The sequence below is a fragment of the Halichoerus grypus genome, chromosome 2 (genome assembly GCF_964656455.1).
Source record: "Halichoerus grypus chromosome 2, mHalGry1.hap1.1, whole genome shotgun sequence".
NCBI classification, from domain to species: domain Eukaryota; kingdom Metazoa; phylum Chordata; class Mammalia; order Carnivora; family Phocidae; genus Halichoerus; species Halichoerus grypus.
In genome coordinates, this window is record NC_135713.1 from 50,944,590 (window position 1) to 50,969,411 (window position 24,822).

Below are 24,822 nucleotides of genomic sequence, written 5' to 3' on the forward strand. Positions count from 1 at the left end.
CTTTGACTATGTGTAACTTAAGCAAGATGGCAGTCTCTTATAGTCACGTGCTCCAGTGATCTTAAGTGGTACATGTGCAAGGCATTAAGTGATTATCTGTCACTGAAGGAAAAAATTATTCTTTTTCCCCCTCCACTTATCTTTCTATCCTCCTGATGACTTCAAAGAGAAAGACTTCATTTGTTGCTGGTGGCTCTTTAATACATCTCTGTACTTGTTTATCTCCCTTTTAAATCAGAGAATGGGCTCAGGCCCAGAGCCTTCATCTAGTATATCTAGAATTTAATAACATAGTTTCATATTTCTCACTTAAGATTATCTTCCAGCAAGTAATACAGATTTAAGTGATATAAAATTTCCTTTGTTAGTTATTTAAAGTAACTGTAAATAAATATAAAGTAAACAACAGTACACATTATATTCATATATGGAAAAAGTCACAAGGGTAGTTCTCAGGTGAATATGGTTTGGGAAACCCTATTGTTAAGGTAAGGGGTATCCAAATGTTGTATCATAAGTTTTGGCCCTAATCGTCCCTCCATCACTAATTAACTTTATGATTTTGGAAAAACTACCCATTCTCTTCCCTGGGCCTTGGTTTCCTCATTTGTTAAACAAGGCCATTAACCTATATTGCTGGCATTCTTCTATGAGTTTAAGAAGCAAGGAGGGCTTGCCCTCTGAATTTACCTTGTTGACATCCAGGCGCATCTTCTCATTGTTGGCACTAGCAGCTTTCTCAGCTGCCTTCTTTTGGCGTTGGGGTCCCCTCCCAAAAAAGATGTAGTTGACCAAAGCATATTCCAGAAGGGCCATGAAAACAAAGACAAAGCACCCCATCAGGTACATGTCAATGGCCTTCACATAGGGAATTTTAGGGAGAGTCTCCCGCAGGTGGGTATTGATCGTGGTCATTGTAAGAACGGTTGTAATTCCTGAAAAAAAAAATGACAGATTTAGAATCATAACGTCCCTGTTTCCTTGCTGCTTTCATTATAGTTGGAAAGATTAATTGACTCATTCACTCATTCATATACACCACAAAATACTTACTGGGTACTGATTACATACCTGTGCTGTGATAGGCCCTGAAGACACATTTAAATAATGAATTTACAGTAAAATTAATCACTTGGAAACTTTTCCTTTATTTACATTTTTATATTTATAGTTATATATCTAGTGAGGGGCTAGAGATGTGAATTAAATGCTATGGCAGACATCTGTATAGGGTGAACATTGAGGATATGGAGAAGACCCTAGTTGAGCCTCGTGATGCAGCAGGAGAGAAGTCAGGAAATAAAATCTGGAGCTGAGTCCTGAAGGATGAGTGGGAGATACCCAAGCAACCAAGGACCGGAGCTCAAGGTGTGGTAGAGAGAGCTTTTATAAAGGTGTGCTTTATGTGTGGGGGAGAAAGAACATGGCTCTTCAAAAGCATCTCAAGAAAGTGAATGGGGTATATTATAGAATATGACAGGAAGCACGGAGAGGAGAGTGAAGATTAAGTAAGCCTTCATAATGGAAAGCCATATATACAGAGCCTAATGGGGAGTCTGAACTTAAAACTGAAGGTGAGGTGGGGCCTTTGACCAGCTTTAAGCAGGGAAGCAAGGGACAAATTGTGTTTAGGACAATCAATCTGGTACTAGTGTGGAGGATAGAAGGAAAGCATACAAGACAGGAATAAAGAATACCAGCTAATAGTTTTTCAGAATCGTCTATGTGATACAGAGAAAATAAATTAAAATAATCACAATAGTACTGAAATCATTGAATGTATTATACAGATGATATAGACAAATGACTATAAAAACATCAAAGCTGGAAATGATGGGTAACAAAGAGGCAGGTGTCTAGACCTCATGTTTCTGGATTGGGCAACTAGGCATGTAATGCACAGATAAATAATATAGAAGCATTATAAGATTATGGGAAATGGCATACTGGGTCAAGTTATAATTGTTCATCCCCCTGAGTGGTCATCTCCAACAGTGAACAGTAGTTTCCCTCTACAGTTGGAAGGATAGATAGAGATATGCTGGGTAAAAGCACTGGAAGTCCAGAGTCCTGAGTATGGCAAGGTCCAGTTTTGTAGCAAAATAGTGATGTAAAAATAGAGCCCAGAGATCAAGATCACATAGATGGGAAATGGTATAATCAACATTTGAATGGGGGTCTCTCTGACTCAGAAAGCTGAGTTAAGTTTCATTTCTATGATTTTTTGGAAGTATAAGTTTTCTGATTTAATTTTATTTCTCTAAAAAGATAATAATTTTTGTCTTGTTTTTCTACATGCTCATAAAACAGCTATAGAAAAAATAAATTTGCATGTCCGATTCTGAGCAGGGCCAGAAAAACTCTGTTCTTACTTTAGGTGTCTTAGAGTTTTTGTATCTTTTCTATAATATCAGTCATTTTGAAACATTTCCCAGTTTCATTTATCTTTTCATTATTTCAACTGCAGATTATCCTGTTCAACGTGTATATTATAAGACTGACAGTGCTGATTTTGCTTTTTATCTCAAACTCATTTTAAGATATTTCTGACCAAGTAATAAATTACTCACATCAAAAGACGTTTTACAAATTTCTTTTAAAAAGTAAATAATGTATTTATTATTCCTGTAACAGACATTAAATTGACAGTAGATTTTCATTTTGGAATAAGAGGATATTTATAAATTCCATTCATTACTTTATTCAGCAAATATTTACTGAACACCATTCATTGTGTGAGATGTCACAGGTATAATGGAAGCAAAATTAGATAAGGACCTTTCTTCAATGTATCTTTCAGTACCATGAAGAAAAGGGACATCACAAACCAAATAAATATAAATTATAACTGCAATTGGTCTACAAAAGGAAGTTCTCTAGTATTTTAAGAGAATATATCACAGGGGACTGGACTCAGTCCAGGAGGTCATTACTTCTCCCTTCCATTCTTGAACTGCCACAATCTAATCTTAACACAGTAGCCAGAGTTACCCCTTTCAATCTGAAATCAAATCATATCACGTCTTCACTCAGTGACTCTCTAATTTCACTCAGAATAAAAGCAAAACCTTTATCATGGCCCTGGAACTGCTTCAGAATCTTGTAGTCCCCTCTCCCCAACATTATCTTGACCCCTGAACTCCCTCTTGCATTCACCTCACTGGCCACCTCGCTGACATCCTTGGCACTTTCCTATCTCAGGGCATTTTTATATAGGTTAGAATATTCCCATCCAGACATTTAAGTGAGTCTGTCTTCTTGAAGTCTTTGTTCCATCGATAATTTCTGAATGAAGTTATTGTAAACTGTACCTCCTGGCATATCCCACCCTTACCTTGCTTATTTCCCTCTATAGAGTTACTGTATTACACAGTTCACATATTATAAGCAAAATATATTTATTGTCTTTTTACTGCTAACATATCTTCCAGAAGGGCACTGCTTTATCTCTAGTGTCTAGTATGTTTGGCACATAGTAGGTGTTCAACAAATATTTGTGGAATGAATAAATGAATGACTTCTCTAAGGAAGTGATGATTGAATTGAGATATCACAGTGAAGAAGTTAACAGCCCAACATTTTAAAGGGCTTAGTCAGAACTAAAAATAATAAAAATTGTGTAAAAGATCATAATTTACTATATCTGAAGTTAGTAACATAAAAATGTTCATGAAATATAATTTATTCTCTTCCTCTGGTGTTATAATAGAAAAAAAATCAAGCATAAGATAAGCGATGCTATGGATGATTTCCAAGCAATCTTACTTTGTTGTCTTCTGCACTCTACCCTGCTACTCCAAAATCTTAATAAGGCTTTAGAAGTCTTTTTGCTTATCTGTTAGTTGCGTAATACATTTCCTTGTCTTCTGCTCAGAAAAAAAAAAAAAAAAAGACAGAAGGGAGCTCTTTCCAGGTAAGAAAGCACCGATGCAAATTGAACAATTATCAAGTGATATTACATGAACTATGCTTCAATAAAAATATCAAATTGACGGGACTAATTTCATTACCAACTGCTATATGGTTAACTAATTTTGACATGAAAGAGTTTTAATTTGTATTTAATTGATTTAATGCTGAATCAGATAACCCAAAGTCTCACAGCCAAATTCTTGTAACGTGCACAGTCCAGCCTTGTCACGCATCATAAATACCAGGGTAAGGAAAGGATGTGAGTGGACGTGCATGCGCATACACACACACACATGCACACAGGCGTGCACACAGAGTCAAGCTCCATAAGCAGTTAGAAAATGGCCTACCTAATGCCACTCTTGCAGCTGATGCATCATAATTAATCCAGAAGGAGACCCAGGAGAGGATAGTGATCAGGATGGAAGGCATGTATGTTTGCAGAATAAAGTAACCAATGTTTCTCTTAAGCTTAAAGCTGAGGGACAACCTGGGATAGGAACCTAGAAAGGCAATTTTAGAACATCATCATTATCAATCAGTATTTATAGGATACTTTCCTTTTAAGGCCAGTAAGTAGTTTGTATATCTTTCTTAAATTCAATTTTAGCTCCTGGTGAAGGGCACTTTCTCCTGCAAAAGTAGTCTGAGAACACCGGGCTTTTAATTAGCAAGAGTCACTCAGAGTTGAGTACACTCATACTCCTGAGTAGTTAAAAGAACTCCAGCTCTTCCTTGCTCAGCCTCAGGCACTCGATCAAAGATACTCATTCTCTACAACTATGAAGACAAGATAGTTTGGTACCGCCCCTTTGTTCCCCTTCAGCTGTTTCTCAACAAGACTATCCTGTAAGAATTTTTTTGTTTGTTTTAGTTTTTGTATATAACAATAAGGCTGCACAGTCTGATCATATTTTAGAAATCTCTTCACAAGCCCTAGAATTTATTGTAAGTCTGGGATCAATGGCAAGGCTTCAGGTACACAGCAACTCCCTAATGTTCTGTGGTTTTCACATGTATGGATCACATTTTTCTGATTCCATTGAATCCATCAAAGTTCTAAGGGGATTTCTGACTCACCGAACGATGGAGAATCACTGGTTTCAAAGATATTTGTGGGAGACAAAACTAAAGGATCAGATTCCTGTAGCTAGGTCCTTTGATTTGATGATCTGGGGAATTACTCTTTAAACAAGATATGTAACCAAACATAGTCTTAGAAAATAAAAAATCACATTGATAAATAATGTGTTTTGGGGGTGATATTCTTACTAATATTTTTTTTTTTTTTTTTAAAGATTTTATTTATTTATTTGAGAGAGAATGAGAGACGGCATGAGAGGGAGGAGGGTCAGAGGGAGAAGCAGACTCCCTGCCGAGCAGAGAGCCCGATGCGGGACTCGATCCAGGGACTCCAGGATCATGACCTGAGCCGAAGGCAGTCGCTCAACCAACTGAGCCACCCAGGTGCCCCGATATTCTTACTAATATTGAAAGAAAGCCTGTCTAGCCATCTTGGGCTCTAGTAAGTATCATAATATTGAAATAAGAATATTTTAAGTATGAACTCATATCTATAGTCTCAGGGATTCAGAAGACCTCAAATTTAGGAAAAGTTTCTGTTGTTTGTTTTTTAAAGCTAGAGGCTTCGTATTCTTACAAAATCATACAACTCTTTCTTGAAGTAGTTTGCAGGGAAAGGAAGTGCCTAAGTCCTTAGCAGAAGGGCAATTAAAAATGTATAGTTACAGTACTAGCTATTTCTGTGCCTGGGGAATTCATTCCAATAAGAAAAACATAAAAAGAAATATTCCTGTGGGTTTATTGTTTGTTTTTTCCCTTAATGAGTATGTAGCAAAGTATTACTTTCCTGAGCTTTTTTGTTAAAATTTTGTACTGATGAAACCAAATTTGACAACCTAAAACCTCAATGCTAGAAGAGTAACAATGGAGAAAGCATCAGGATAATCTCAACATCTGGAAGGGCTTTTAGCTCCAAAACAGGAGGTAAGGAAATTAAGAAATTAAGAAATTCTTAATCTTTGAGGAAAATGTGGAATTCTCCTACTGACTTGGCTCTCCCCAGTATTTTTCAAAGGATTAAGAGGAGTTCTGTAGGATGCATAAAATTGGGGAAACAACTCTGACCCAGGTCTTCATTTCTCTTTCTGCATTCTATCTCTAACCATTAGTCCATTCTTGGTAGATGGGAGGCATAGAAGAACCCTCTCGGCTTTGTTGCGGGTGCCTCCGGGGAAATAACTGCATGGGTCCCAAATGAGCAATGAGCTTGATGGGGTTCTGAAGGTTTTCAGCAGATCTAAATCTTCTACTCATCATCCTTCCCTGGGACCCAGTCGTGATATCAATGGACCCTTTTGCAAAATATGTGGAAGCCCCTTTTCCCTTAACCCTCTTCCCTGATACAAACCTGTGGAAAAAACAACCTTCTTGGTGATAAGTTTGTAATCCACGATAGAGAACTGTGGAAGTTCAATCTTTGTCACTCCTGTTACTGCGTTATCATCCCCACGCCAGTAAAACTCAATGTCATCAGTGGTATATCCATCTGTAAAAGGAAACACACACATATACACACATATATACAGATACACAAAACAAGCAAAACAAAACAGGAAAAAATACTTGTTTGAAAGATCAACTATGTTAATGATAACAGCCACAGCTAAAGGCTACTCTGTGTTAGGTATCCCGCTAAGCACCTGAAATATATCACCACATTTAGTTTTCCCAACAGTCTCATGAGGGGAGTATAATTAGGCCCACAGGAGGCTGCAAAGGTTTAGTGAAATTAACAGCTTGCAAGTAGGAAGTAGTATATAGTTCCAACTTGCACCTTGGTTCATCTGATTATGAATCTCATTTTCTCAAACATTATCACATTATTACATGACCCTGGATGGTACTCGAAGTGAAGACAAAAGCAGAGAAAAATATCATTTAAGTTATCAGTGCAGTACTGAATGCTATCAAACCCCCCGTATAAAATTTTTGAATTACAATATATTTGGTTTCAAGTCAGAAGAGTAGTGATTATGAAGAAGTGAGTCATCATTTTTTAATATTATAGACATGATGTCCAAATTTGATTTTGCAGCAGATCTAAATTCCAAAATATATTCCCCCAAATAACTGCAATGAATAAGCACATATTAGATTATAAACAGAACAATACAGGGAAGCATGCAATGAAATCCAGTAAACATTAATATTTATAAATGGTACACCCACCCCCAAAATCCCCCTTGCAAAGCATAAATTATATTTGTATATCATATTTATCCCTTCAAAGAACTTTTGCATCCAGAGAGTTGAATTTTTACAAGTCTAGGAGGTAGGCAGGACAGATATCGCTCCCCAATTTAAAGCAAAACAAACAAACAAACAAATAAGTTAAGACTGCGTAAGTTCTTTGCCTTTTGGCGTGTGACAAGTTAGTGTAATACAGGACTAGAATACCAATCCTTTCACTCTTAACTCTTATAATTTTCATTAAATCACATTTCTTCCAAAGAGAGCAAGTCAAATCTCAAAAAAAGTGGAAATGGATTATTTTTCAAAAAATTACAGTGCTCTTGATTTGAGAATCTACATCAACCATAGCACAGCTAGACATTGTCTTAACTTTTCTAGAACTCTGCACTCCTTTTTACTCATAAGAGCAACCATCTTTATCTGATGCAGAAATACAGATTTTTAGAAGAGTTATTGAACTTCTGGTTCCAAAACTATAGGCTTTTAGATAATAGCTAATGATTTTTTAAAAGGCTTGTGTACTTGCAAACATCATAAATTATAATCAAGATTGAAAAATTTAATAGATTATACACCACCACCATTTTTATTAGCATGATCTCATTTGGAGCCATTTGTTTTATTAGAGAATGTCTTTCTTCATATGAAACTTTGATTTAAAAGAAACTTATTCATAATTTTAAAGGGAAGTCCAGGTATAAAGTGAATGGCACAGTAAACAGATTCTTCTTATTCTCCATTAATCTACCCCATTAATATTCTCTCTCTAATCCTAAGAACTAAGGTATCTGTCCCAAAGGATAACTGCTGTTTTCTGTGATTGCAACTGTCTTAATATGGCTATGGGAATCTTCACCATCCAGGACTTCATCTCAAATATAATCCCATATTTCATTGTTTTTTTGCACACATCTCTCAGTTATGAAATTGTTTAGTCAATGACAATCCCACCTTTGATAAAACAGCTTAAAATAATAAAAGAAGGACAATTTGCTCTTAGAATCAAGCTAGCTAGTTAGAAATGCATTGTAAAATTGGATTTATGGTGTATAAACATGAAAGAAAGTATTTATGAAACAAGAAGTCCATAGTTTTCCAGCGAAAAAAAGTGTTGAATGCTGCCATCTTCAAAAGAGAATGAGAGTAAGTCAACTCTAACATTTCCAATAGAGAACTAAGTCTAAATTAGTGAAGAATGTGTTTCTGGTCCTGCAGCTTCCTTACCTCAGTTTTTACCTTGCTTGTCCATTGCTACAAACCTTATCACAGAAGCTCTCTGTAGGCAGAGGCATGGGAATATATAGCATTTCAATACAGCTGTATAGGAGATGCCTAATAATTGTTTAATAGGTAAAAATATTATTATTGATTATAGACTTTTGTCAAAATGGCAGCTATTTGAAACAGTGCTTTCTAGGTAATACTTGGTAGAGGAGAGGCATTTGGGATATATTGTTGAATTAACACAATAATTATTTAATACATGTGTGGATTTGGGTGATGGTTGCTTATCCAGATGCTTGGCATTGTGGAGGTATTCATCATGTTTTTACTTCTGTCTCTTGCTCCTAATACAGTACCTGGCACATAGTTGTATTAAATAAATATCTTCTGAGTGAATTAAAAAAAAAGTCACCCAATGATAACATAGCCCTTAAGAAAAATCCAAAAGTTCTTTATTATGTATTTATCTTTATGTAATAGTTCAGCAAGTTGCTTAACCTCTCTCTGTCCTCCATTTTTTAAATCCGTAAATTGTAACAACAATAACAACAACAATAAAAGCTACTTCAGAGTTGTTTTGCAGGAAAAAATGAGTTGTTACTTACAAAATGCTTAGAAAAGTACCTGGTAGATAATGCTCAAAAAGGTTAGCTAATATGTTCTTTTCAAATAAGAATTGTTTAAAATGAATTATAAACTCATATTTAGTTGCATGTCACTTTGCTTCTATTTCATGAACACATGAATGTATTTACACAATGAGAACCTTTGGTGTTCAATGACACAGAACCGTCCAAGGTATTTGGAAGTTGAAAGTGAAACATTTGAAATTTATTTTGATGTCTAAGATTTTGGAATCTGACATAATGGAGCAGCACATTGTAATACTTCTTGGTTACTGCTGATCTTAAAAATCCCAATCTTCTTGACTTCGTTTTGGTTTAACCAAGTGTAGAATGTTGCCAATGGAAAGCAAATGTATGCTCTTGCTTCACTGATTTTTGAAGATGAATGACCAACAATCCATGACAGTGCCAGGGTGGTCAAGTTCACAAGCCAGCTCAATATACTCAATATACTGTGTAGGATAAACTGAAAGCAGACCTAGTTTTTCTTCTTCTTCCTCCTCCTCCTCCCCTTTCTCTCCCCCTCCTCTTCCTCCTCCTCTTCTTCTTCTTCATCTTCTTGGAAGAAATATTTAACAGTCTCTCAAAGTGATTAAAAAATAAAACATATGCAAATATATATGACCTGAATTGTTTTACAGTTTTCATAATACTGATGAGTAAAAAATAATTAGATATCTTTTAAAAGATATCAGAAGGAGGAGATGTACTGAAGCTTCTCATTAATGTCTTGCAAATTAAATTCATCTTTGATATTTTATTCATGGGATTCCAGAAACTGAGTCATTAAATTATATTGTATTGTTATCATTAAAAACATAAGCCACATAAATTCAGATGGCCTATGAATAAACCAAAATATAAATTCACTGGAATTTACCTGAAGGAATTAAAACTGTATAAAATGTTAAAGTTTTTGGTCAGGATGAATAAATATGTAAACTTAAAATCTTATATAAGATATGAATGATAGATATGCTTTCTTTTAAATATTGATGAAAATATGTACTATATGAGATCTAAGAGGCAAAAATGCCATTTTAAAAACATTCACATAATAACTGAACATGTTCTTAACAATTGTGACAATTTCTTATTACATAACATGGCATTTTAAAAAGTTATTTTTCACTCTTTAGTGTCAGTCTACTTGTCTATTTTGTTATCTACTAAGTAAATATTTCATTTTAGAAGGATTTTACTGTGTAGGGAATATGAACCTATACCAAGATATTAAACAGTGGGGGCTGGTGAGAACATTTAGAAGAAATTAATTATCAATGCCATCATTCTTTTTTCCTAATGAGAAATTAATGTGACTTACTGTTCTCTTCTTATTTAATTAAACTTTGTTCCCCAATTGGACTGTTAAACATTCTAGGGTAATTATCTATTTTCTGTCTTTCATTGTAGCCAAATAGCAATAGTAACATTGTAGTTGCTTTATAGATTTTATTTATTTACTTGAGAGAGAGAAAGTGCGAGGAAGGGTGTGAACACGCACCCATGCACGGGGTGGGGGTGGGGAGGGGCACAGGGAGGGGCAAAGGGAGAGGGAATCTCAAGGAGCCTTGGCTCTGAGCACAGAGTGGGATGTGGGTCTAGATCTCAGGACCCTGAGATCATGACTCTGAGATCATGACCTGAGCCAAAATCAAGAGTAGGAGGCTTCACCAACTGAGCCTCCCAGGCGCCCTTGTAGTGGCTTTAAACTGTTAATTCTCAATCATCATAACCAATTGGTGATGTTTGAGAATTAGGGGCTAGTATTATTGGGACAATCCACTCTAGTCATGGATGGTTTTGATTTTTTATTTAATTTAATTTATTTATTTGACAGAGAGAGACACAGCGAGAGAGGGAACACAAGCAGGGGGAGTGGGAGAGGGAGAAGCAGGCTTCCCACGGAGCAGGGAGCCCGATGCGGGGCTCGATCCCAGGACCCTGGGATCATGACCTGAGCCAAAGGCAGACGCTTAATGACTGAGCCACCCAGGCGCCCCGGATGGTTTTGATTTTTTAAGAACTATCTTATTTCAAATTTTCTGCCCTTTTATGTATCTATCACAGCACTTAAAAAAAAAAAAGATTTTATTCATCCATTTGAGATAGAGAGAGAGTGAGAGCAAGAGAAAGAGAGAGAGCATATGTGTGGGGGGGTGGCAGAGGGAGAGGGAGAAGCAGGCTCCCTGCTGAGCAGGGAGCTTGATGCAGGGCTCCATCCCAGGACCCCAGGATCATGACCTGAGCCAAAGGCAGACACTCAACCGACTGAGCCACCCAGGTGCCCCACTATCATAGCACTTTAAAAGCTTTTTTGAATTGAACACCTCATTGTAAAAATTTTAGCATGTCACTCTCCTATTAGTATTTAAAATTTTATGTGGTTACTGTTATCAGTATATAAGTAACTATAATTAAAACTTAATTTACATTCAGGGGAACACTAATCCTGTGATGTGCTTCATGCAAAAGAGCTCTACAGTAAAGGTATTTAGGAGTACCTGCATATTTTGGGCAGCCTCTTGAAATCACAAACATTTAGCACAGTACAGTTTAGGATATCCCTCAATAAAGAATTTGCTTAATATTACTTACCCCTGGCATTTCCCACACGTATTTGACCAGACACATTGTTTTTTCAGGATATAAAAAATATTCACACAGTGTAATGATTTCATAAAATGCTGGAGCTATTCACACAATTTAGGGTGCTTTATTACATTCCCCCAAAACCAGGTAAGTACTTGAGAAGGCACATAGTCCCTTGGAACCATATCTTGCTCTTTAGTGGATTAAAAAAAATTTTTTTCCCTCCAAAAGTCTCCAGAAGAGAGGAAAAACATTTGCAATAACAACAGAGATCAAATTGCCTTTAAAGGCAGACAAATATTTCAGGGAAGTAGCATGACCAAATGTGCAACAAGGAAGCAAGATTTTGTCTCATTGACTAACTCAGTGACCACAATTAGAAGTCTATCAGTCCACAGTCAGAAGGGACGCCCCTCCATACAGAGTCCTGTATGTTGTGCAAAGGTGCAAGATTGAATACCGTCAATACCAATTAGTTATGGGGATTTTTCAAAAGAGAGAGAGAGAAACTCACTTGTCAGCTACGACTCTTTAAATTCAGCAAAGAAAGTGTTCCAAGGACACTCTGAGTAATTGCTCTGACTCCTTACTTGCATCTTATTCTTTACTCTCCTCTTTAGATGGACTGCTAGACACAAATGTTCTGCTATCAAATCATTTCTCAGCCTTAAAGTTCAAAATAATCGGCCTAGGGTAGGTCAGACTTGATTACCAAGTGGCATGGCCTGGCATTCAACCCCTACATCAAAGATAACCTATTTTTTATGTTATTAGCATTTTCAAATTCAAATCTTTTGTAAAAGGATATGAAATTGATAATAATCAAGTAAAATGTCAGATTTTGTGCTCTAAAGATAATTTCTCTCTTTGGATTTCTTTGGAAAACTCAATATTTGTTGTCTTTGTATGGAAGCAGAGTGCTCTGGTGGCTGTTCCTATAAGCTTGACTCCATGATGTGTTTCTTAAGCTTCCTTATATTTGTAGAGCTCAAGCAATTAAACTGATGCTCCAGGTAAGAGAAATCATTAATAATAAATAATAATGATGATAATTATATTATAATAATAAAAATAGCCACAACAACAATAGCAACTGACATTTCACAGCCCTTATGTGACAGGCACTGCTTTAAACTCCCTATATGGTTCTGTGTAGAACCATATAAACAAATTGGGTTATGGTTACCAGGATTCTTCCCCTCTACTCAACCCTGTTTCTTCGATATGCATGAGCCCTAAGTCCTAAAGTAACATAGAAGAGGCAAAGCCCTATTGGCTAAAAGGACAGGGCAGTACTTCTCAAATATAACATGTACAGAAATGATCTGGAAATCTTATTAAAATGCAATACAAATGTAGTAATCCGAAGGGGCACCTGCACTCCAATGTTTAGAGCAGCAACGTCCACAATAGCCAAACTATGGAAAGAGCCAAAATGTCCATTGACAGATGAATGGATAAAGAAGATGTGGTGTGTGTGTGTGTGTGTATATATATATGTGTGTGTATGTATATATATATATATATATATATATATATATATATATATATATAATGGAATATTATGCAGCCATAAAAAATGAAATCTTGCCATTTGCAACAATGTGGATGGAACTAGGGGGTATTATGCTGATATGTGGAATTTGAGAAACAAGGCAGAGGATTGTAGGGGAAGGGGGGGAAAAATGAAACAAGACAAAACCAGAGAGGGAGGCAAACCATAAGAGACTCTTAATCTCAGGAAACAAACTGAGGGTTGCTGGAGAGGTGGGGGGTGGGAGGGATGGGGTGGCTGGGTGATAGACATTGGGGAGGGTATGTGCTATGGTGAGCGCTGTGAATTGTGTAAGACTGATGAATCACAGACCTGTACCCCTGAAAAAATAATACCTTATATGTTAATAAAAAAAAAAAAACTTGGAGAAAACAGAAAAAAAAAATGCAAAGCAAACTAGGATTAAGTGGGTGGAGCCTGGGATTCTCTAGTTCTAATAAACTTCCAGGCGAGGCAGATGGTGTTTACCACATGGACTCACCTCCACAGGGCAAGTGATGAGGAGAATGCTGCAGAGTGGATGGCATTTACCTTGCCATGGGAGTCAGGCAAGGGATGTCCGCCATCTAGCCTGACCAAGAGATGAACAATGTTTCTCCTGAACCAAGGTTTTATAATCTCCAAGATTGAAATATTTTCTCCCAGCTCTGTCTTTCTTGTAAGAGACGAGAGGAGATGTTTCTGATGCTGTCTCTCTCTAGCAGTCTGGTTCTCTTCAATAATCTATGGCCTACAATCACCAATAGCATAGAACAGAGAGATGGAGCCAGGTCTGAATGGTTTCTGCACATCTGATTCACATCAGTTTTATTTGAACATTTGGGATGAAGGATAGTCCACTCTGGCATCAGATCTCTGCATCTTTTGTTTATATTCTTCAATAGACGAGTCAACAGCCTTCAGGCCCCCCTCTTCTAGTCTGTGCTACACATGCTGCTCTTACCCTTCATTCACAAACAGGTTGATGTGCCATTTCTATGCCTCAAAAATCACATGACAAAATGGAAAACAAAATTGTGGAAAAATTTCTTTATGGCCTTCTCAATAGGTCCAGATTTAAAAGCAAATTCTTCACTCAGGCATTCAACACTCTATCACGGGGCTTCTATCTACCTCACAGCCTCATCTTCTATTACACTTCTTCCTCTTCCAAAGCTCCCATCTTCCACCCATACTCTTTTGTAGTCCTTTGGGCTCCAGGCCTTGGTCCAAGAGATTTCAGCTAACTGGAACATTTTCCCCACTCATATCAAATTTCTGTACAATTTCAGGGCCCATCTCAACTTCCACCTCTCCCAAGATCCTTCTGTCTTTTCTTCCTCATGTTTTCACAACACTCTGCTTGAATTTCTACTCATTTAGTTGTCACAGCCAGTTTTGCAGCAGCAGGTTTGTGGATGTATTGGTCTTAGCCACTAGACTACCCTGGAGGGTGAAGAACCAAGTCTGATAATTCTCTGTGGCTGGTGTCCTCTTAATAAAGGTCTTAACTAAGGAAGGCACTCACACAGGATTGCTGCACTGAACCTTAGGCTGTGGTTCACCAGATCCCACTCCTGAGAGAGACTGGAGTGATGAGCAGATGCTACTTGCTGAATTGCAAGGTGGTTGGATTGCAAACCTGGGCATCATTAGTGACTTGGGATGTGGAATTCCCATGCACCAGCTGTAGAGTCACTGAAAGAAAGGCAGTGCTGTTGGTACCAGTCCATAAGAGGCAGCTGCTAAGTTGGAACAAAGGCCATTGTGTCAAAAGAAACTTCCTGGTGTTGCTGACTTTCAATATACATTATCATTCTTAGGTGAACAACAGTTTCTTGGAGTGGCCATGGGCCTCTGGTAATGACTTTCTCTGGGCTGATAGATTCTGAAAACCAAACTGCAACAATAGCCTCCAGGGGCAGCCAATACCTACAGCACAAATGGAATAGTGCTCCCCGGTGACAAGGGGATTTAGTCCCATGGAAGAGTTTGTTAGCTCAAGAGCAATAATGGAAGATATTTAAATTAACAAGGCCAACTGAATGGCCTAGGAGATATGCACAGCTGTGTAATAAAATGCTATCAAGTGTTACACCAACCCATCTGCTTTCTCATAAGGGGTGACAGAGAAAGTGAAGGCCTAGCTTGCTGATGTTGAAAATGGTCTGAGCCTCTCTGTCTTAACCCATTCTCTCACACACCTTCACTGTGACAGGCCTCTGCTGGGGACTCACACATTGAAGGATATCAGACAGGATGTTCTTGCAGAGGAATTTTTAGTCTGAATGACTGGCTGGTCTGTGAAACAGACTGTTAACATGTGTCTTGACTAATAAGAAAAAATTTCATACTGCTTTTATTTTTTTTTAAGATTTTATTTATTTATTTGAGAGAGAGCAAGAGAGAGCACTAGGCGGAGTAGGGGTTGGGGAGCTGGAGAGAGAGAAGCAAGCTCCCTGCTGAGCAGCTGAGCAGGGAGCCCAATGAGGCGGGGCTCCATAGATCATGACCTGAGATGAAGGCAGAGCCTTAACTGACTGAGCCACCCAGGCGCCCCTTCATACTGCTTTTAAACTCCAGATGTGAGCCGCCTTCTTCTGTGCTTGCATAATATCCTGTAGTAGCACTAAATAAATTTAATTTAAATTATCTGGTAAGGAATCCATACACTATACTCAATGATGAGTTCTCATTTAAACAGTGAGCATACATTTTTCAAATTGGTATCCATGACCTGGAGTGGAAAGGTGGTAAATACCAGATTATTAGTACTTTTGCCAAGACGGACTGGAATTGTGTTTGGTGACGGGCGTATATGAACAGCAGGAGTGAGGCTTGGGGGCCCATGTTAAATATGGCATTGCTATTTTGTTTGGGGGAGTCAGAAAGAATTCAGTGAGGTGATCAGATGCAAGGGAGTTTTAAAGGCACTACTAGCTAACCTTTTAAAATCATTTCCTGTGTGATGCCCATGTGCTTCCCAAGCATGATCTCCTTTAATCCTTTTGATGCAAAAACTGTTATCCCCAGTTTACAGATGAAGGAACTACAATTTAAAGAGGTTAAGTGACTTGCTCAAATGTCAGAAATGGGAATTGAACTAAATCCCCTTCAACACCAGGGTCCAGTTCCTCAGTAACTCTTTTTACTACCTCACACTGCTATTCAAAGCCCTGTTTTCAAATTATTCTGTAATATCACCAAAATATGTCTGTAATCATCCCTCTCACTGTATCAATGCCTTTTTGCAGTGTGACTCTGCAGCTCCTCCCAAAAAGAGGTAGAGTATTTCCCTACACCCTGAATCTGAGTTGCCCTTGACCCTTGTTTTAATCAAAGAAGTAACATTGAGCCAGTTCTAAGCTGGGGCTAGTGAAGGTTTGGCAGCTCCCTCTCCTTCTCTTTTGGAATCCTGCTGCCACTCTGTGAAAGGCCTTGCATAGCCTGGGGAGAAGGAGGGACATGTGGCCACTCACCCCATCACAGTTGTCAGCCAGTCCAAGCCTGTCTGCGTGAGAACCACACATGCATGTGTGAGCCTGGCTCAGAGCCTCCCAGCTCACCTGTAGCTTCCTAAGCAATAATAAATAGTTTCTGTTTGAATCCACTAGTTTTGGGGGTAGATTGTAAATTAGTAAAAGCTAATAGAGGACACTAGGTTCTGTAGAAACAAAAACATTTTTCTTCATAGAATGGTATATACACCTTCATTTCCAGGGTAAAATTCACACTTGCAGCTGGGCATTGCTTCAGAGAATCTCCAACTGGATTTATAAATACTATGGGCTCAGCCATATGGCATAACCCAAATCAGAAGAGCTACCTAGGTTCCTATCCCGGTGCTGCTACATACAGGCTGTAGAATTTTGGGCAAATCATAGAACTCAGTTTCTATGCCTAAATAATAAAGTTGTTCTAAATAACAATCCTCAAATTTTTGGTCTTAGAACCCCTTTATATTCAAAAAATTATTGAGAACTCCCAAAAGCTTTTGTTTATGTGGATTATACCTACTGATACATACTATGTTAGAAATTAAAACAGATATTTAAAAGTATTTATTCATTAATTCATTTAAAATAATAATAATGGTCTTATTTACATGTTAATATAAATGAGATTTTTATGAATAGTAGCTATATTTTACAAAACACACAAAAAGACTGGCATTGTTTTGTATTTTTGTAAATTTCTTTAATGGTTGGCTTAACAAAAGACAGCTGGATTCTCATATTTACTTCTGCATTCAGTGGTTGTGATAATTTGTTTCATGGAGCCTTTAGAAAACATGACTGTACATTTTGAAATAATGAAAGTGAAAAAAGCTAATAAAGGCATAGAATTATTATGAAGGAAGCTTTAACCTTGAGGACACTCTGAAAGGATCTCAGCAACCCCTCAGTGGCCTTGTGGATCACACTTTGAGTCACTATTTTAGAGGATCTCTAATCTGAAATTTGGTTAAATTTAAGGAAAACTCCAAATAATTCATTTTAATTTAAATTATTAAGGACTACCAAAAACAAGTAATTTTGTTTCCTTTATAGTAGAACTATAAATAAGGGACCTTGAAAAATCATTTTTATTCCTTAGACTAAGTGTGTGTGTATGTATGAAATTCTTTTTTTTTTTTTTTTTTAAGATTTTATTTATTTATTTGTCAGAGAGAGAGCGAGAGAGAGAATGAGAGCATGAGCAGAAGGAGGGGCCGAGAGAGAGGGAAAAGCAGGCTCCCTGCTGAACAAGCAGCCTGATGCGGAACTCGATCCCAGGACCCTGGGATCATGACCTGAGCCGAAGGCAGACACTTAACCAACTGAGCCACCCAGGTGACCCTGAAATTCTTGAAATTAAATGTAAATCATTTCGTTCTTCAGTGCAGTGAAATACTTGTGTATTTTTTTTAAAAAGGAAGTTAATGCATTTGTATACAATTGAAGCTATTGTCCATTCCTATCAGACTATCGGTCTGGTGGAAGTTGTGAATGCAGCTCACTGCCAATTCTCTTTGTTTGGCTTCTGAATACCTATGCAAATTAATTCATATAAATAAGACCCTGAAAGTGACATCATTAGTGCAAGCCAAGCAGTTAACATTTGGAGCTTCTAACATGGAATAAGACATTTTCATCTTAAAAAATAATGTTATGATGAAAACAGCTAAAGTAATGCCCAAAGCCTTGAGCAATGTTGATGCAAATCTGCACTTTTTTAAACTATTGATTATATTCCTGGCTTGAGAATAAAATTATTCCTTAAATACATTTTTTTAAATGTTGACACCAAAGATGAAATATAGGACATGTGGAAGATGATTAAAACTAAATAATTATTAAGACATGACCCAAATTCAGCCAAGCTAAGTGCAGCATCCTTACGTCTCTATAGTTTTTGTTCTTTGTTTTTTTTTTCAAGCTGAATAGAGAACTAGCTTCCTGTGGTGATTTTAATAAAATGTCCACAAACTCTTTGCTATTACTACCCACAAATGGTGAAGCTTAGTTTCCGTCTTCTGGAGTGTGGGCTGGACTTAGTGATACAGAATACAGCAGAAGTGATGAGATGTCACTTCTGAGATTAGGTTATAAAAAGACTGAGGCTTCTTTTGAATGTACTCCCTCTGTCTCTCTTTCTCCTTCACTTCTTCAGGTTCCACTATATAGGGAGCTGCTCTGTGGAGAGACCCACATGGTAAGGAACTGAGGGAGGCCTCCAGCTGACTGAGAAACTGAGGCCCTCAGTCTAACAGGAACACTGTGAGGAACTCAGACCTGCCACAACTCTGTGAGTGAGCTTAAAAAAAAAAAAAAAAATGGGTCCTTGCCCAGCTGAACCTTCAGATGAGACCACAACGCTGACCAACAGCTTGGCCAAACCTCATGAAAACCCTGAGCCAGAATCACCTCGCTAACTGACTCGTGATTTCTGACCCTCAGAAACTATGAGATAATAAATGTCTGCTCTTTTAAGCTATTAAGCTTTAGGATAGTTTGTTACGCAGCAATAAATAATATTGGGTAAATCATTTTAATGTCTATCTTCAGTAAATAATGGGCACAATTTGTAATATGTGATAGAGTAATATTTCTTCCCTTGGAGGTTCTGAACCAAGTAGCAAAGGAAGGAAGCTGATGTATTTGCTGTCTCATCCTACCAGTACCTGGGTTAAAACATTTGGCAGTCAAATAAGGGCTAAGATTCTCAAATGCTTCAGGGGTCAAATTAAATGGGTAATGTTCAAGTCCTGAGGACAGTGCTGAACTGCAGAGTGTGCTCCTGTATCTGAAGTAATTCAAATTCAAGCACTAATGCCAGAAACAGTGACATTGTGCTGGCAAATGAACAAACAAACAAAAAAGTATATTCTGAATAAATCTGTCATCTGAATCTATGAGTTCCCATCCTAAAAAATCACAGAAGCACATTTCCATGCTTGTAGAGTGACCTGATGGTCCACCTCTGCTATTAGTTTTCTTTCTAAATTGGGTAAAACTAATTTGTTTGGAAATGTGGAAGCCCCTTTCTTCCACCATTGCTTATTAACAGACTCAGGAGCTGTGTGCCTCTCCTAACATAATGGTAATTAGGTCAGTGATTTCAAAGCAATAAACACCAAAAGCAAACATAATTTTCAAGATGGTGAGGTGTTTAGGTGATTTGTGCAAGCTGTTTCCAGACTCCAGAATTGAAGCTCGAGCATTTGCACTTTGAATATTTGCAGCCCAGCTTGTTTAAGGCAAGCTGCTTGAATGTCTAAACATAGATAAGGTAATACCTTTGATTTGGCAGCAGGTAAGTTCAGTGTACATGATACCTTGTACTGATCCTACCAATCCAAATCAACTTTTTTATTAGTACTTTTTCTATATAGAACTTGGATATTTTTTAGCATGTGACATTAAAGCAAACTATCCACAAAGATTTCATAAAGCAAAACAAAAAGAAACCAAACTACTAAAATTTATTTCCTTAGTTCCTAAGGATTGTGAAATTGCAGATAATAGGGCAATTTTCTATCTGGAGGAAAAACTCACTTGATTTTCAAATCCAAGGGGCAGTTTTCTCCAAACCACATTATCTTTATAGGACTATGGTTTTACAGTACAAATGGTCTCAATGATGAGGGGGAAAATGAAGGACAAATATTACCAATATAGCAAATTGGCATTTACTATAACAGCTCTAGGACTTACAAGAGTGATTCACCGAAGCAATATCCTCAAATTTTAGTAAACCAATGAATCACCTCCAGGACCTGTTAAGCATGCCTATTCCTGGGCCATACCTACAGAGTGTAATTGTGTAGGCTAACTGTGTAGGTACATTGATAAATGTACCAGCAGATTCTGATGCATGGCCTGCATGTCCATGCTTGGAGAGACACTGCTCTATAGAGTTTGAAAAGTTCCTTAAAAACTCAGGAATGCCTAAGACATACATGTGTTTATATTTTCTTAGATGTAGGATATCCTGGAAGCTAGGGACTCTATAATCTTGGAGTCTGTGTATGAGATAATGAACCTCTCCTCTGGCTTACAGCATATATATCTGCAAATCTATTATTTCCATTTGTCCAAAATAAAACCCTAGCTGTGGGCTCTACCTTCAAAATATATTCATTGAATTCTGTCTCCCAGTACTGATGTCATAGACTATGACTACATCATCTCAGCCTGCAAAATTACTATCACTGCCTAACTGGTTTCCCAGTTTCCACTTGTATTCTTCTACAATATATAGTAGGCAGTAAGCTTTATTTTTTTTTTTTAAGATTTTATTCATTTATTTGACAGAGAGAGAGAGAGAGAGCACAAGTAGACAGAGTGGCAGGCAGAAGAAGGCTCTCCGCTGAGCAGGGAGCCCAATGTGGGGCTCCATCCCAGGACCCTGGGATCATGACCTGCACCGAAGGCAGACGCTTAACTGACTGAGCCACCTAGGTGCCCCAGCAGTAAGCTTTAAAAGAATAACCTGACCATGTCACTCTGTTCAAAAGCTTCTAGGTACTTCTCATTTTACCTTATAAATAATAATAATGGAAAAAAAAAAAAAAACCCTTACATGATCTGACTGATCTTGCCTACCTCTTTGAAGTCAACTTCCACTACGTTTCCCTTAGTCTTTTAGCCAAACTATACTGGCCTGCTTGGCTCTTTAAACAGAGGAAGCTTCTTCCCGGTCTTGAGGCCTTAGCACTTGCCTTGCACTCCCTTCATATAGATCTTCACGTGAATGTCTATTATTCCTCATTCAGATTTCAGCTTCAATGACCTCCAAATGAAGCTTGGCCTCTCTATCTTATTCTGAGTTGTCACCCTGATTCCCCCAAATAGTTGTTCTCTACATTTTTATCTTGTTTAATTTTCTTATACTTGATCATTCAGGAATGAGTTTCTCTATTCATTCCATTGTCTGTCTCTCTGTACTATGATGTACATTCCTATAGGGCAGAAATGTGTCTATTTTGTTCACTGTGGTATGTAAAATGTCTAAGATATTGCTTGGTACATGGTAGGTGCTAAATAAATGTTTTTGAACGAATAAGTAAACCCTGTTGATTAACATCTATGTAACAGATAACATTGGTCTCATCATCTGCATATATTCAAAATAAACCAAAAAGTTCTTCAGTAGGTATATAGTTTAAAATCTAACAGATTAAGAACAGACTTTTAAAAGGAAGTATTCGACTCAAATCACAACAAACCTATATAAATACACAGATTGGAAGATATCTACATGGAAGCTTTGCCATTTTTTAATATGTACAAGAGCATTTGAAACCTTATTTAGTATTCATACTACAAAGGAATAAGTCTTCTTGGTTCATGCTTTATGGATGGTGATACTTTATAAAGTGTCTTATTGATATCATAAAAATGTATTACTCAAAAATAGACTTGTTATTAATTTGTTGACATACCCCTTTAGTTCCTATTCCTTATTCTGTTGTCAACAGTTGCTCCGAAATACAAGGCACACTGGTGGATATATGGTTTTAACAAATACAAGGGACAAGAATGAAGTAAGTAAAATTTAAAACCAGAGTTTAGAACCAAACACATACAAAAAAATAGGATCAGGTGTAGACAAAGGAAGATTGATGCTTTGCTACACTTTTTCACATTTGCAAGCCTACCTAAATTTAAATTTATTAAAAATAAATAGATGGCTGAATAGACCAAATGGACATCATATTTTAAGATTTTTCATAATAAGGAAACTCCAGAAAATTTTATGACTTTTTAAGTTGTAATGTGGTCTAGGAGAGCTTGTATAATCTGAATCTGGCTCATATCTATCTTCACAACTTATGCTAGAGATATGACATATTAAAGAGAATAACTATAGTACATAAATTTAGGATTCTCTGCCCACCAAAAGCCAAACATCAGTTGAAACTTCTCCTCTCCACAGCCCCTGCTGAACCAGGACTGTACCCTCATTGCAGCCATGGCTGGTTATGCATGACGGATGCCTACTTTAGGCTGGATTAAGCATATTCCTTTGCTAAGAATATGGAATCCAAATATTGAGAGACTGAATCAATATATTTACCAGTGAAATAGGAAAAGGTAATGATTTAGAAAAGGAGGGGAGAATAGGAACAAAGAAGCCATAATTGGCTATAAGAAAGTAGAGGAAGTCAATATGCAGAGAATGAGCAATGAAGCACAGACACCATGGGAAAAGGTATATGGGGCTCCTGAGACGATCAGAGAGAGGCAGAGAGACACATGGACAGAGAGGTGTTCTAGCTCTCAAAGCTTAAAAGATATCCTTGGAATTCTGGATATTCCCAAACAATCTTGAACATCCTTTTCTGAGATGTCTCTGAGACTGCTTGTTTTTTTCTTATTCAATACATATTTATTGAATGCCAGCTATGTGTAAGCATGGTTCTCAGCACTTATGGCACATTGGTGGAAAAAAAAATTAAAAAACCCAGCTGCCCTTACTGAGAATGTATTCAAGCAGGGGGAGATGGACAATAGTGGGCATAACAAACAGGTGAATTATATAGTGTATTAGAAAGTAATATGATTTATGTTGACTATGGACAAATAAAAAAGTAGAGCAAGGTGAGTAGTATGTAGAGTCTTGGAAGGGCACTTAGGTTGCAATTTTAAAAAGGGTGTTCAGTGCAGGCTTCCTTGGAAAGCTGAATATAAGCAAAGACTAAGCCTATTGCAGGAAGAGCATTTCAGGTAGAGAAAACAGAAGGTTCAAAGGCCCACAGCTGGGATGATACATGATGTCCTGGAAGGACAGTAAGAAATCCAGTGCAGGTGGAACAGAATGAGCAAGGTGAATGAACAGGAGATGAAGTCAGAGAGGCACTGGGGAAGGGGGTCTTATAATATAGAATCACGTAAACTATTATTTGGAATTTGGTTTCAAACTCTGAGTGAGGGCTTCGAGCAAAGATGGCAAGATCTGGCATATGTATTAAGGGGGTTATCCTAGCTTCTATGTAGAGAATGATCAATATGGAGTTAGATAAAGTTGGAAGAAGGGAAACCAGTCAGAAGACTCTTGTAGTAATCCAAGTAAGAGATAACAGTATCTTATGGCATGGTAGAAGCAAAAGAAGTGGTGAGAAGTGCTGGAATTTTAGAAATATTTTGAAGTTCCAGCTAATAGGATTTTATATAAGATGTGAAAAAAAGAGAGTGGACAGTTATAACCCCAAGGTTTCTGCCCTGAGCAAATGGAAAGACGGAGTTGACATTAATGACATAAGAAGGGCTACACACATTACAGATTTTGAAGAGAAGAGAAGGAGTTCCATTTTGGGCATACAGTTGAATATATAAAGTCTGGGAAAGGAGTTTGTTTGGGAGACAAGTCTGGATTAGAGATAAATATTTGGGTGCAATCAGCATATTGATGAATGTAAAGCAATGCAACCTTATGAGATAGCCCAAAGAAGTGAACGTAAATTAGAAAGTAATCCAAGAAGTGAATCTTGGTGTGCTTTTATATTAAGAATCCAGGATGCAGAGAAAGAAACCACAAAGGAGATTGAGGGAAAAAAATCAGAAGTAAGAAGGAAGCCTAGAGAGAGTGCAGTCAATGAAATCAAGGGAGGAAAATGTATTAAGGAGGAAGAGGGTAATCAACAGTGTCAAACGATCCTGATGTAACAGGTTGTGGAAACTGCACAAGATGAAAGCTGAGGAATGCCCATTTGAGGTTAGCAATATGAAGAAGCATTGTCAACCATGACAAATGCAGTTTTGGTGGCACAGTGGAAGAGAAAGGCATACTGGAATGGTTTTATGATAACATGAGAAAATATACTACTAAAGGAATTTTGCTACAAAAGGGAAAAAAGAAGTGGCGTGGTAGCTAGCAGGGTTTGTTGGGAAGAAGGAAGATTAGTTTCTTTTAAAGTTGGAAGAAATAACAACAGCATGTTTACAATACTGATGGGAGTGATCAGTAGAGAACTAAAAATTAATGCTATAGGAAAGAGAGGGTAGATTGCTAGAATCATCTTCTTAAGTGGGCAAGATGAAATTATATTTAGATGGAAGCATGATAACTGCAGGGGTAAGGCAGATGTGTGGGCACGGATGATAGTAGGTGAATAGGTGTAGTGGTGGGAGTATCCTGAGTTCTTTTACAATGATTCAGTTTTCATAATGAGGT

General features: G+C 37.4%; 1 protein-coding gene across 3 annotated transcripts in view; it reads right to left on the reverse strand.

Moving 5' to 3' along the window:
* GABRB2 (gamma-aminobutyric acid type A receptor subunit beta2) overlaps window positions 1-24,822 on the reverse strand; it is a 240,726-nt gene that overhangs the window by 39,446 nt on the left and 176,458 nt on the right. For all 3 annotated transcript variants that reach the window (XM_036081030.2, XM_078066819.1, XM_036081029.2), the window contains exons 7-9: window positions 6,344-6,481; window positions 4,263-4,415; window positions 691-935 (exon numbers count right to left, since the gene is read on the reverse strand). In XM_036081030.2, coding sequence (XP_035936923.1) covers window positions 691-935; window positions 4,263-4,415; window positions 6,344-6,481 — 536 coding nt within the window. The remainder of the gene's footprint in view (window positions 1-690; window positions 936-4,262; window positions 4,416-6,343; window positions 6,482-24,822) is intronic.